We start from the raw sequence: 11,709 nt of genomic DNA, 5'->3' as shown, positions 1-11,709 counted from the left end.
GTGGTATTTATTTCAGGAAAAATTTATCGAACCAGTAGATTGTTTCCTCTCAGATACCACTGAGATGTGTTCATGGAATTCTAAGATGTTTACAGTAAATTAGAAGCTAATTAGTTGAACTGAAATGCCAGCACCTGCTCCTGCATTATTTAAAAGAAGAAAGAAAAAAAAAAAAAAGCAACCAAGAACAAAACATTTAGGGTTTCACAAATGGAGATAATACTTCAGGGCCTGGATTTCTCCAAGCCTATTTAATCATTTGAAAAGGTTGTCAGAATTATTGGGTTATGAAACTGAATCAGTGCATCTTAGACATTTTTCCTTCCTGCAGCTTTATAGTCATTATTATATTACGATTCTGGCAAACAAGGCCAACAATATTTATGGTTCCTGCCATAACATTAAAAATGCATATCCCATTCAGATTTTATGAATCTTGAATTGCAGCAGGAAATGAGCAGTTTAGATGATAATTGACTTGTAAGGATTAGAACAGTTCAGGTTTCCCCCTGTGCAAGGAGAAGGTTCATCTGAGGTCTTACAGATAGATGGTAATTCCTCCAAAACATCACATCTGTCTCTACATAAAGGTGCTTTTGTTCTGGTAATTCTATATTGTGGCAATAACAGTTATTAGCAAATCAGATAGAGAAGGCACAGCTAGCCAAATTGTGATGGGAAAATTAGAGTGACTTTCAAACCAAATATTAGATACATGTGGTATTTTATATAATGCATAACCAAATAACCTGTCAATTCTAATGAACTTGTCATTTAATCAGGAAAGTATAGTACCTGAGCAATTCTGGATGGGGATGTGTACTGTCAGTTAGAGGATCAGAGTAATAAAAATGCTCTGAGAAGTAGTTGGGTTTCACATGGAGAACAGAATGAGAAATTTTCATAGTATAGGAATTCAGAAACTTTTCATATCAGAGAAGATCCCCCAAAGGAAGGTATTGTGGCAACAGGTGTGAAGAACCAAAAAAAGAGCGCCGTGGGGAAAGGATGTTGTTGAGTAGGAACAGCTGTAATTTAATAGAGTAAATTAAGAGCAAAATTGCAAGAGACAGAGCTGAAGAGACTGGAGAAGATCTACATGAAAGGATGTGGGAAGGAGGGTGGCAGAGAAGAAGGTTAAAATGATGACAGTCAACATGCTCTCCGTTACTGCAGCCAGATCTTCATTTCCCACTGGAAGTTTCACTTCTAAATATTATGTTTTCCTGATGTTCTTTCTCCTCCCAGAGGAAAGCCTGAGCTCTCATATAGCACTGAGGTGTGTTCATGGAACTCTAAGAGTACCATACATTAGAAGGTGATTAGTTGAACTGAAATGATTTTAATCTGTTTCAGCCTTGCAAGCACACAAACGCACATGCAGGGTCCCGGTACTATTTACAGGAACCCATCCTGAAATCAGTCTGATCTGTGCTGTGTCTGCTCAGCCTGAGGTATCTACTGCTTGCCCTCCCAGGCTTTTCAGATGGCTAGGATTAGTTCTTGAGCACGTGCTGATTGCACCAGTAGGGCCCCAATTTCATACATTGGAAGACAAAGTTTTATTCAAAAAGGGCTGAGAAACCATTGTCCTATTCATTCCCCTCAGAAATCTCTGGGAACACAAAGAGAATGCAAATTGCATAAGGAGCACCCTGCTGGGGACGTCCTTGTTGCAGTACTCCTTTACTTTTACTTACTACTTGTTGTGGTATTGCACTCAAATTCTTGAAAAAACAGACATACCAAAGCTCTTTCAGAATCACTAGTACAGAGAAACCATCCTGGTGGTAAGTTGAAAGAGGAAAGCTCATGTGTGTGGTGCTCTGGTTTGGTAAAAGATATCTAAAAGACTTTACCAGGTTTCAAAGTTGGATCAGCTCTCTTGAGTTGCACTTGGACTAGGAAAGAAGCCAGAAAGCACAGAGTATGATTTCTTTTTCCTTGGACTATCCTAAAAGTAAGTAATAGCATTAAAGAAACTGTTATGTTTTGTGCCGGTTCCACATTACCACGAAAAGAAGTCACTCCTCTCCTCTTCCTTGTGATGTGCGGAGTCACGACTTTACAACCCGTAAGGTTATACAGAAGGTATGTTTATTCAGTGCTGGGTGCACGGGGGATCGCTCCTCCACAAACGTGCACATTTTGGAGCGAAAAGCAGCTCCTTTCTATAGCGTAAGTGTTTACATATTCATGATAATCCCGAGAATAGGGAGAGATATTACAATTAGTTTTGAGAAATCATTATCATAAATCCCGCCCCAAGTCCCTCCCCATTGCGCCTGCGCAATGTCTCCTGATGGTCTTGGGTGGGGGTCTTCAGGATGAAGATTGAAGATTCCTCTTCTTCCTCTCGTGACTTTTCACCCCATTAGGTCTCTTCAGCATGTCAATTTAGCATTCTTTGAATTCCCCTTCCTTATCTTGGGACTCAGTAGTTGCAGCTCCTCCCTTATCTCAAGAGCCCATCCTGCTGAGAGCCCACCCTGCTGAGAGGCCTGCATCTATTTTGTTAAGGTTTCTCACTTCAATTCCCCCCTTTCTTTTCCTAGTAGTAAATTCTTTTACTTCTTTCGTTAGCTAAAATTCACTCATAATCCTTATACTAACTAATGATTTTACTTACTGAAATTTATTCCTAACTCTAATACTTATCTTATAGTTTAAATTTAGTTTTCAGGGCCTTATTGTTTTTTGGTATCGGAGTAACGTGAAGAGCCTCGTATATAGCCTGTATGCATCTGGTAAGTCTCCAATTCCAGACATATATGGCTATAGTGAGAATTAGTAGGATTGCTACTGCTATTAGCAATGCTATAATTGGGTGGAGAGCTATAGTAAGTATTCCAGTAGCTGTAGGTGACCACCCAAGGAGAGTATCCCACCAGTGGTGATCAGTGGTTTTCTGTACTTGTGTTAGAATCTCATGAATTTGTTCTGTATCATGTTTTACTACAACTAACATTTATTTTCCTTTCCTTTTTACATCTTCTAGGATGGAGATTAAGTATGTTGCAACATTTCTTTAATCCTATCCAAAATTATTCCTATAGAGACAGGATCTATTTTTCTAATCAGGGTATAATCTGATTCTATTACCTGAGAGGTTAGTACTGGGATAGTATAGGTAAAATCACACCCTTCAATTTTTGTGAAATTACATACAAAATGATTGGAATAGTTTCCTATCTTTACCTTATAATAGCCATCTATGAGCACACTTGTGCAAAGGGTATGAAGACATATGCACCCTTCTCCTATATATATCATGACTGTATCATTGTTTATGGACGACTGTATCTCAAAATGACACTCTTTCTGATGTGTGTCTAAGCACATGTCTTCGGCCTGTATGCTGTTCCCTTCACAAACATATCCCTGCTGGCCCATATTAATGCATAGTTCTGTGTTGACGGTTTGCCATTTATCCCCTTGTTTCCATGCCCATCTCCCATGCCCTACTGGACTGATTATCATTCCCCCATGGTTTAGTCCTATAGAGGCAACAGGGTATATGCTATGTTGGGCAGCTTCTACAACTGTTAATACAAAGGCAATTATTTTGTCATCCTGTCTTTCATATGTAAAATTCACCAGTTTCCACCAGGACTGCAACTCCCTCTCTTGAGGTTTTGCCTTATCCCAAATTATCTTTCTAATCTCTGTTGGGAGGATTCCTTCTTCGCCTTCTCTTAAGATACCGGAAATGACAATTTGCATCCACATTTGTGCCTGGATGCAACTAAGGGCCCAGGATATGTCTTTTGGTATCATTTCCAATCCTTCTACTATCATCAAATGGTCCTTAATATTGTTTTTTTCCCAATCAGGGAGTAGTTTAGACGTCAGACATTCGTGATTCCCTAAGGCTAACAAGGATGATATCAAAGGTTGTTTTAGTTTGACCAGCTCTCTGGTTGCGGATGCCAGCTTGTTCATTATTACTTCTGAGTCTATGCTGTTTAGTACTCCTAGTCCTGTTCCTAGGACCCCTGTCGCATCCCTTTTTGACCTCATAGTGCGAGATTTTAACCACTCTCTCCATCCCTGCTGGGTTGCTTTTATAAATGGGAGGCATTTTTGGTGGACACCTGACATATCTAGTTGCAAATGTAATTCTATTTGCTTCAATGACCATTTAGGATTGTACAATACAATCTGCTGACCTGTTTTCCGAATTATGTGTGGGCCTGTTTCATAAATATGGTATCCAGGGTATGGGGGAGCTATTGGCTTTACCATTGTTGTCATTGTTGGCTTAATCGTCGTTGTTGTTGGCTTTATTGGCCTTGTTCCATTTTTAATTCTAAAAATTATGTTTTCATCCGGACGTTTCCATATACAGCTGACTTCTACTGTCTCAGTTAATGAAAAACTCAGCCAAGTTGGTTCAGCTTGGACTTGGATCCGAAATTTAAATTTTAACCCATTTCCCTGTCGTTTCCATAGGCAGTCCACTCTAACATTTTGTTCTAAAATGTGGTCGTGCCAACACTCAGGCTTACTACTATCACAGTCTGTAACAATTTTACCCTGTGAGGTTGAAATTGAGATCTGGGTGGACCCACTATACTTGGTTCCATCCACCATTCAACATCCTATGCTAATTTCTTCCCCGGATATCCCCCATATCTGAGGGATTCCTTCACCTTCATTCCATATTCCCTCTTTATATACATAACCTCCAGAACCCTCTTTGTACATGACCACAGTATCTAAAGTTAGCCCTCGTATTTCTGATTTTTTTCCTATTGTCTCTGTGTACGCCAAATGAGCTTGTGACCATGGCCACTTGTCATTGCTAACACCCGGGGTGCTACAGCATCCCAGTTCACAGCATTTCCATAGATCGAACAATCGTTTAGAAAACCTTGAGATTTGTTTCCGACTAGGGGGCGGAGTTACAACACTTATAATACTTGCCGGTTCAAAACCGTTCCTTGCACAACCTACTAACATTCCTCCTTTTTTTGCCATGATCTCATACTTTCCTGTTTCCTCATCCCAGACCCATGAGTCATTCAGATATGGAGTCGCTTGTATTGCTACTACCGCTAGATGTGGTTTTTGCTTATTTGGTCGAAACATATGCAGTGGTGACAAAAAAGAACTGCTTCCCACTGTCATATCTTGACTCAATATTATGACCGAGATAAGAATAATTTCCCTGGCTGGACTTGCGTGATTTTCCATTGGGACTTAGGTGCCTTCTTCACTCGTGAGTGATGAATCCAGGCGTTCTGTCCTTGATTTTGATAGCCGTGTAAGAGGTCAGCAGTACTTGAAACGGTCCTTCCTACTGTGGTTCCAGGGTCTTATCTGCAAAAGACTTTACATATACAAAATCGCCAGGTGATATCTTATGTACGGGTTCATCAAGCCCCCTGCCTCTTGTACTGTATACATGTTTTTCAATCTTTCTGAGTTGTTTGCTCAACTCTATGAGGTACCCATTCATTATTTCCTCCTCTACTTGTGATGATATCCCCATCTTTACAGAATACGGTCTTCCATATAGAATTTCAAAAGAACTTATCCCTTCCTTGGCTCTGGGCCTTGTCCTAATTCGTAAGAGTGCCAGAGGCAAAGACTGTGGCCAAGCCAAATTTGCTTCTTGTCCCAATTTCACAATCTGTTGTTTAATCAAGTGATTCATTTTCTCTACCTGGCCACTCGATTGCGGTCAATAAGGTGTATGCAGCTGCCAATCAATTCCTAACAGCAAACGCACTTGTTGAACTATTTTTGATATAAAGTGTGATCCTCTATCTGAGGACATTGCTGATGGTACACCAAACCTTGGAATGATTTCTTGTAGCAAGACTTTGGTGACCTCTCGGGCTTTTGCCGTTCTACAAGGAAATGCTTCTGGCCATCCTGAAAAAGTATCTGTTAATACCAACAAATACCGGTACCCCCCTTTCCTTGGGAGTTCCGAGAAATCGATTTGCCACTGTTGCCCAGGCAGGTTACCTCTGCCTATCTGTCCTACTTTGAATTTTGGGCCTCCTTTGGGGTTAGTCTGAAGGCAAAGATCACACTGTTGAGTTACTTGCCTCACTGTCGTATACAGATTTCTTGCAACAATCTTCCCAATTAAGTATTTATATAATGCTTCCGTCCCCCAATGACCCTTTCTATGTTCTTCCCAAACTACCGCCAATATGATATGTGAGGGGACTATGATTTTCTTCTGTGAGGTAATAGCCCATCCATCCTGATTATATTTTCCATCTAAATCCTCTATAAGTTTAAGGTCTTCCTTATTGTAGCGGGGTTTTTCCCCTAGTGTGACCTTACCATCTGGGATTAGTGCTCCCTCCACCTGTTCCATCTGTGCCACTCGTTTTGCCTCTCTGTCCGCGAGCTCATTGCCTCTTTCTATGTCCGATTGTACTTTCTGGTGCGCCTTTATATGCATGATAGGCACCCTTTCTGGTAATTGAACGGCTTCTAAGAGTTTCAGAATCTCTGTGGCATGTTTGATGGTTTTTTCTTGAGAGTTCAAAAGTCCTCTTTCCTTCCAGACGGCCCCATGAGCATGCACCACTCCAAATGCATATTTCGAATCAGTCCATCTGTTGATTTTTAGCCCTTTAGCCCTCTCAAGGGCCTTTGTTAAGGCAATTATTTCGGCTTTCTGGGCTGAAGTTGAAGCAGGTAGTGGCCCAGAATCCAGGACTTTGCTGGTTGGTGACTGCATACCCCGAGTGTCGGGTACCGCTTACCATATAACTGCTTCCATCAGTAAACCAATCATTGGCTCCCTCCAACGGAGTGTCTTTCAGATCTGGTTGGCTGGAGTACACGGCTTCAATAGTTTCTAGGCAGTCATGTTCTAAAAGTTCCCCATTCCTGCCATCTAGGAAAGAAGCTGGGTTGATAATGTTAGTCACCACTATTTCTACATCATCTAGTTCTACCATGATAGCCTGGTACCTCAGGTATCTCTGCGGTGACAGCCAGTGACCACCTTTAGCTTCTAAGACCGCTGATACAGTGTGGGAGACAAACACAGTCATTTTCTGACCCAGGGTAAATTTACGAGCTTCCTGGATATTCAAGATTATGGCTGCCACTGCTCTGAGACATCCTGGCCATCCTTTCGCAGCCTTGTCTAATTGCTTGGAGAAATAGGCCACAGCCCTTCGATAGGGCCCAAGATCTTGGGTTAGGATTCCCAAAGCTATTCCCTGTTTTTCGTGCGAGAATAGAGAGAAAGGTTTACTCACATCTGGGAGTCCAAGTGCAGGTGCTGACATCAGGGCCTTTTTCAAGTCCTTATAGGCCCTGTCTGCGTCTGAGGTCCATTCTAATCTGTTTCCGCTTGTGCCTGCTTTAATAAGGTCATACAGAGGTTTGACCAGGAGCCCATAGTTGTATATCCAAAGCCTACACCGCCCAGTCATGCCTAAAAAGGTGCGCAGTTCTTTCACAGTTCTGGGTTGTGGTGTTTGGCAAATTGCCTCTTTTCGGGATTGCCCCAGGGTACGGACTCCCGCGCTTATTTCATAGCCCATATAGACAACCTGTTGTTGTACCACTTGTGCCTTCTTCTGGGAGACTCTATACCCCTGTAGACCCAAAAAGTTTAGGAGGCTTACCGTCCAGGCGATACATCCTTCTCTGGTTTCCGTAGCAACAAGCAGGTCATCCACGTATTGAAGAATCTTGCCTTTGTCAGGTGGCTGGTCCCAGCTTTCAAGATCTTTAGCTAATTGATTGCCAAATATTGTGGGGCTGTTCTTAAATCCTTGAGGCAGCACCGTCCAAGTTAATTGAGTTTTGCGGCCTGTTTTGTGATTTTCCCATTCAAAAGCAAATAATTTCTGGCTAGACTTGTGGAGAGGGAGGCAAAAGAAGGCATCTTTTAAATCTAGAACAGTAAACCAGGCTAGTTCCTGGGTCAAGGTGGTGAGCAAGGTATAAGGGTTAGCCACTACAGGATATAAATCTTCAGTTATTTTATTAATTGCTCTTAGATCCTGCACCACCCGGTAGGATCCATCTGGTTTCTTTACTGGAAGGATAGGGGTATTGAAATCGGATTTGCATTCCCTCAGCAATCCCTGATCTAAAAATCTCTCAATGGTGGGCTGAATGCCTTCCCAATCCTCCCTTTTTAGAGGATATTGTTTTATCCTTACTGGTTTTTGCCCTTCTTTTAATTTTACTATAACTGGCATAGCATTTTTAGCCTGCCCTGGTATATCTGTTGCCCATACTCCGGGGTATACCTGGTCCATAATTTCTTTACTAATTACTTCTTCTTTTATTGGAAGATCTGTTAAAAGTAAGCTCATCATATGTATATATTGTTGATTATTTACCTTCAGAGTAACTTCCCCTTTTTTGAATGTAATTATAGCTTTCAATTGTTCCAAAAGATCTCTTCCCAAAAGAGCTTTGGGTGAATTTGGTAGATACAAGAATTTATGTATACCCATTTGCTTTCCCAATTTATATTTTAATGGCTTACAAAAATAAGCTTTTTCAGTTTGTCCAGTAGCTCCTTTTACCATCACATATTCTTCTCCTAGGGGCATCAGAGCTTGATTAAGTACTGAATAAGTTGCTCCGGTATCTACTAAAAATTCTATTTCTTTTTGTTCTTTCCCTAGCTTTATTGTAACCAGTGGATCCGCTAGGGTGGACTCCTCCGGTCCCTGTCAATCTGTATCTATTGATGCAAGTACTTTCCCTTTCCGCTTTTGTTTCAGACAGGCAGCCTTCCAGTGTCCTCTTTCTTTACAAAATGCACACTGGTCTTTATCCAGAAACCCCTTCTTAAATTTTCTCCCCTTTAGTTCATCTATTACTGCCACCACTCTTCGTTGCCCCTTCCTATATTCGTCCTCCCTATTGCTAAACACCCTCCATGCTTCATCCAGTAATACTTCTAGGTTCCTGCTTTCCGTGGTGCGTAGTTTCTGTAACTTACGCCTGATATCCCCTGTGGATTGCCCAAAAAATAATGATACCAGCTGTTGTATTCCTGCTTCGGATCCTGGGTCTAGTGGCGTATTTCGACGCATCACTTCCCTTAGCCGATCCAGGAATTCAGAAGGTGATTCCGAAGGGCCCTGCTTAATTGCATATAATGCTGACCAATTTATATTTTTGGGCATGGCCCTTTCCAATCCCTTTAAGATTAAATCCTGGTATCCTTTTAACCTGTCCATTTGAGCAGAACTGTTTGGATTCCACCTTGGGTCCTGAAGGGGAAAGAAATCCTTAACCTCGTTCCCCGTGGTTCTGCAATAGTCTGAGGCCAAATCACCTGCTGCTTTCAGAACCAATTGTTTCTCGGTCTCTGTTAGGTAATCCAGTAGTAGCTGTATATCATTCCAATCAGGATTATGTTGTTTCAGTATAAACTGAAATTGTCTGGTCACGCTTATTGGGTCACTTTGGAACTCCTTTACAGGTCTTTTCCAATTTTCTAAGTCTGTGGTGGAAAAGGGTATTTTTATTAGCATGGCTCCCCCATCTGGACGGACTGCCTCCCTGAGGGGTGCCTGAAGAATTGTTTGAGCAGATTTTCCCCGTGTGCGGGAAGATACCGGGCTACCTGGGGGAGAGGGGGTAGGAGTAGGGTCTGAATCTGAGTCTTGTTCTTGTTTTTGTGGCGGTGGAGGAGACTGCTTTCGTGGGGGAGGCTTAAATAAGTCTGTCAGGTCGGGGTCTGATCCTTGGTGCACCTTTCCAATTTTTGTACATCTCTGGCCAAAACTACATGCTGAGCAACATTGTCTCAGTTTTCCTTTTAATCCTTTATTGTTTTCTCGCTCCAAAGCGAGCACCAAGGGATCTTGTGGTATGATTAGACCACAATCTTTTTGCCAATCTGGATGATTACGGATAGTGAAAAACATGTCTGCATATGATACTTCATCCCACTTCCCCTCCCTTCTTAAGAACAACATTAATTGTAGGAGGGTATTATAGTCCAAAGTTCCATTTAGTGGCCATTGTGCCTCATTTTCCAGTTTATAAAGTGGCCACCACTGATTGCAATATTTTATGAGAGTCTTTTTATTTTCTGTGCCCCCAGACCTAATGATATCTTTCCAATGCATTAGTATACATCCTAAGGGGCTTCTCTTTAGGACTTCTTTACTGTGGGTATGTCCCATCCTGCTCCCATCTTTATCCTAAAGAATTTGTTTCAGATTAAAGTGGGAACAAATGGGGGACACTCCTATACTTTCTCTTTACGCTTGAAATTTCCCAATTTTATCCCAAAGTACAACCTATCTCAACTGCGACAACCGTGATATTGGTACAGGCAATTACTATAATTAAAACAAGCCGAACCCAGCGGCTTTTACACCATACACAGAGTCAGTGTGTTACCACAGAATACGGCAACAAAACCAACAAAGGATTACAATGATTATTATTCCAGCTATTATCCCACCAACTGTCGTCAGGGACATACAACCCATCATACCAGCCTCATACACTCTTAATATGTTAAGTTGGATATCCCCCTACAACCACTTTGCTCGCCTGGCAGCTGAATTCGCTTCGTTCGTCTCCGGCCGCTCTCCTCGTGGAGAATACGGAAACTCGGATCAGAACTCCACACTCGCTTCGCAGCTGTGCTGCATCTCACTCACACTCTGCAAGCACTCAGTCACACAGTTACTTAAAGGGCCCGTCTTGCTTTTTACTCACACTCATGCCACAAAATGTACCAATTAAGATAAGAGCCAAATTCGCATATCCCATAAATCGTAAACCATTAATCATTTATCACAGGTATAAAGCCAGTTAACTTAAATGTAACACATATAATTTCAATATTTCGATTTCCCATGGGTTACAACAGATGATATGAACGACAGCTATCCCGTTTAACACCCTAAACAGAGCTCTTTCCGAGGCGTCTTAACCAAACTGGGTACCCCTCTAGGCTGTGTGCCAGACGTCTCTGTGCACCTTACCAGCCACCCGTGGGACCATGCTGTGCACCAGACGCCTCTGCACGCCTTACCAGTCGCCTGTGGGACCGCGCTACTTATGCTGTGCACCAGACGTCTCTGCGCGCCTTACCAGCCTCCCGTTACTCTGTAAACATACCTTTGTCCGTAGTTTAGATGGCTCTTGTCTGCCCCCGCAGTGAACGGCTGAGAGCGGAGTTCCTCCGAGAATTCCTGGGCCGCGGCTAGGACATCCATTCCTCAGTCGTTCCGGCAGCCGAGCAGAGAGTCCCATCTGGGTCGCCAAAATGACGTGCGGAGTCACGACTTTACAACCCGTAAGGTTATACAGAAGGTATGTTTATTCAGTGCTGGGTGCACGGGGGATCGCTCCTCCACAAACGTGCACATTTTGGAGCGAAAAGCAGCTCCTTTCTGTAGCGTAAGTGTTTACATATTCATGATAATCCCGAGAATAGGGAGAGATATTACAATTAGTTTTGAGAAATCATTATCATAAATCCCGCCCCAAGTCCCTCCCCATTGCGCCTGCGCAATGTCTCCTGATGGTCTTGGGTGGGGGTCTTCAGGATGAAGATTGAAGATTCCTCTTCTTCCTCTCGTGACTTTTCACCCCATTAGGTCTCTTCAGCATGTCAATTTAGCATTCTTTGAATTCCCCTTCCTTATCTTGGGACTCAGTAGTTGCAGCTCCTCCCTTATCTCAAGAGCCCATTCTGCTGAGAGCCCACCCTGCTGAGAGGCCTGCATCTATTTTGTT

The 11,709-nt window shown here is 42.4% G+C and overlaps 1 protein-coding gene across 1 annotated transcript; it reads right to left on the bottom strand.

Moving 5' to 3' along the window:
- Positions 1-2,112: 2,112 nt before the first annotated feature.
- LOC141924704 (uncharacterized) lies at positions 2,113-11,368 on the bottom strand. The gene is made up of 2 exons (XM_074827696.1): positions 11,089-11,368; positions 2,113-5,332 (listed from the first exon to the last, which is right to left on the bottom strand). The coding sequence occupies exon 2, from the start codon at positions 4,591-4,593 to the stop codon at positions 3,007-3,009; it is 1,587 nt and encodes a 528-aa protein (XP_074683797.1). The 5' UTR covers positions 4,594-5,332; positions 11,089-11,368; the 3' UTR covers positions 2,113-3,006.
- Between the last annotated feature and the right edge of the window lie 341 nt (positions 11,369-11,709).

This window comes from Strix aluco, chromosome 5 (assembly GCF_031877795.1).
Source record: "Strix aluco isolate bStrAlu1 chromosome 5, bStrAlu1.hap1, whole genome shotgun sequence".
In the NCBI taxonomy this organism is placed as follows: Eukaryota; Metazoa; Chordata; class Aves; order Strigiformes; family Strigidae; genus Strix; species Strix aluco.
Note: the sequence above shows the minus strand (reverse complement) of the source record. Positions and strands in the feature narration are given on the sequence as shown.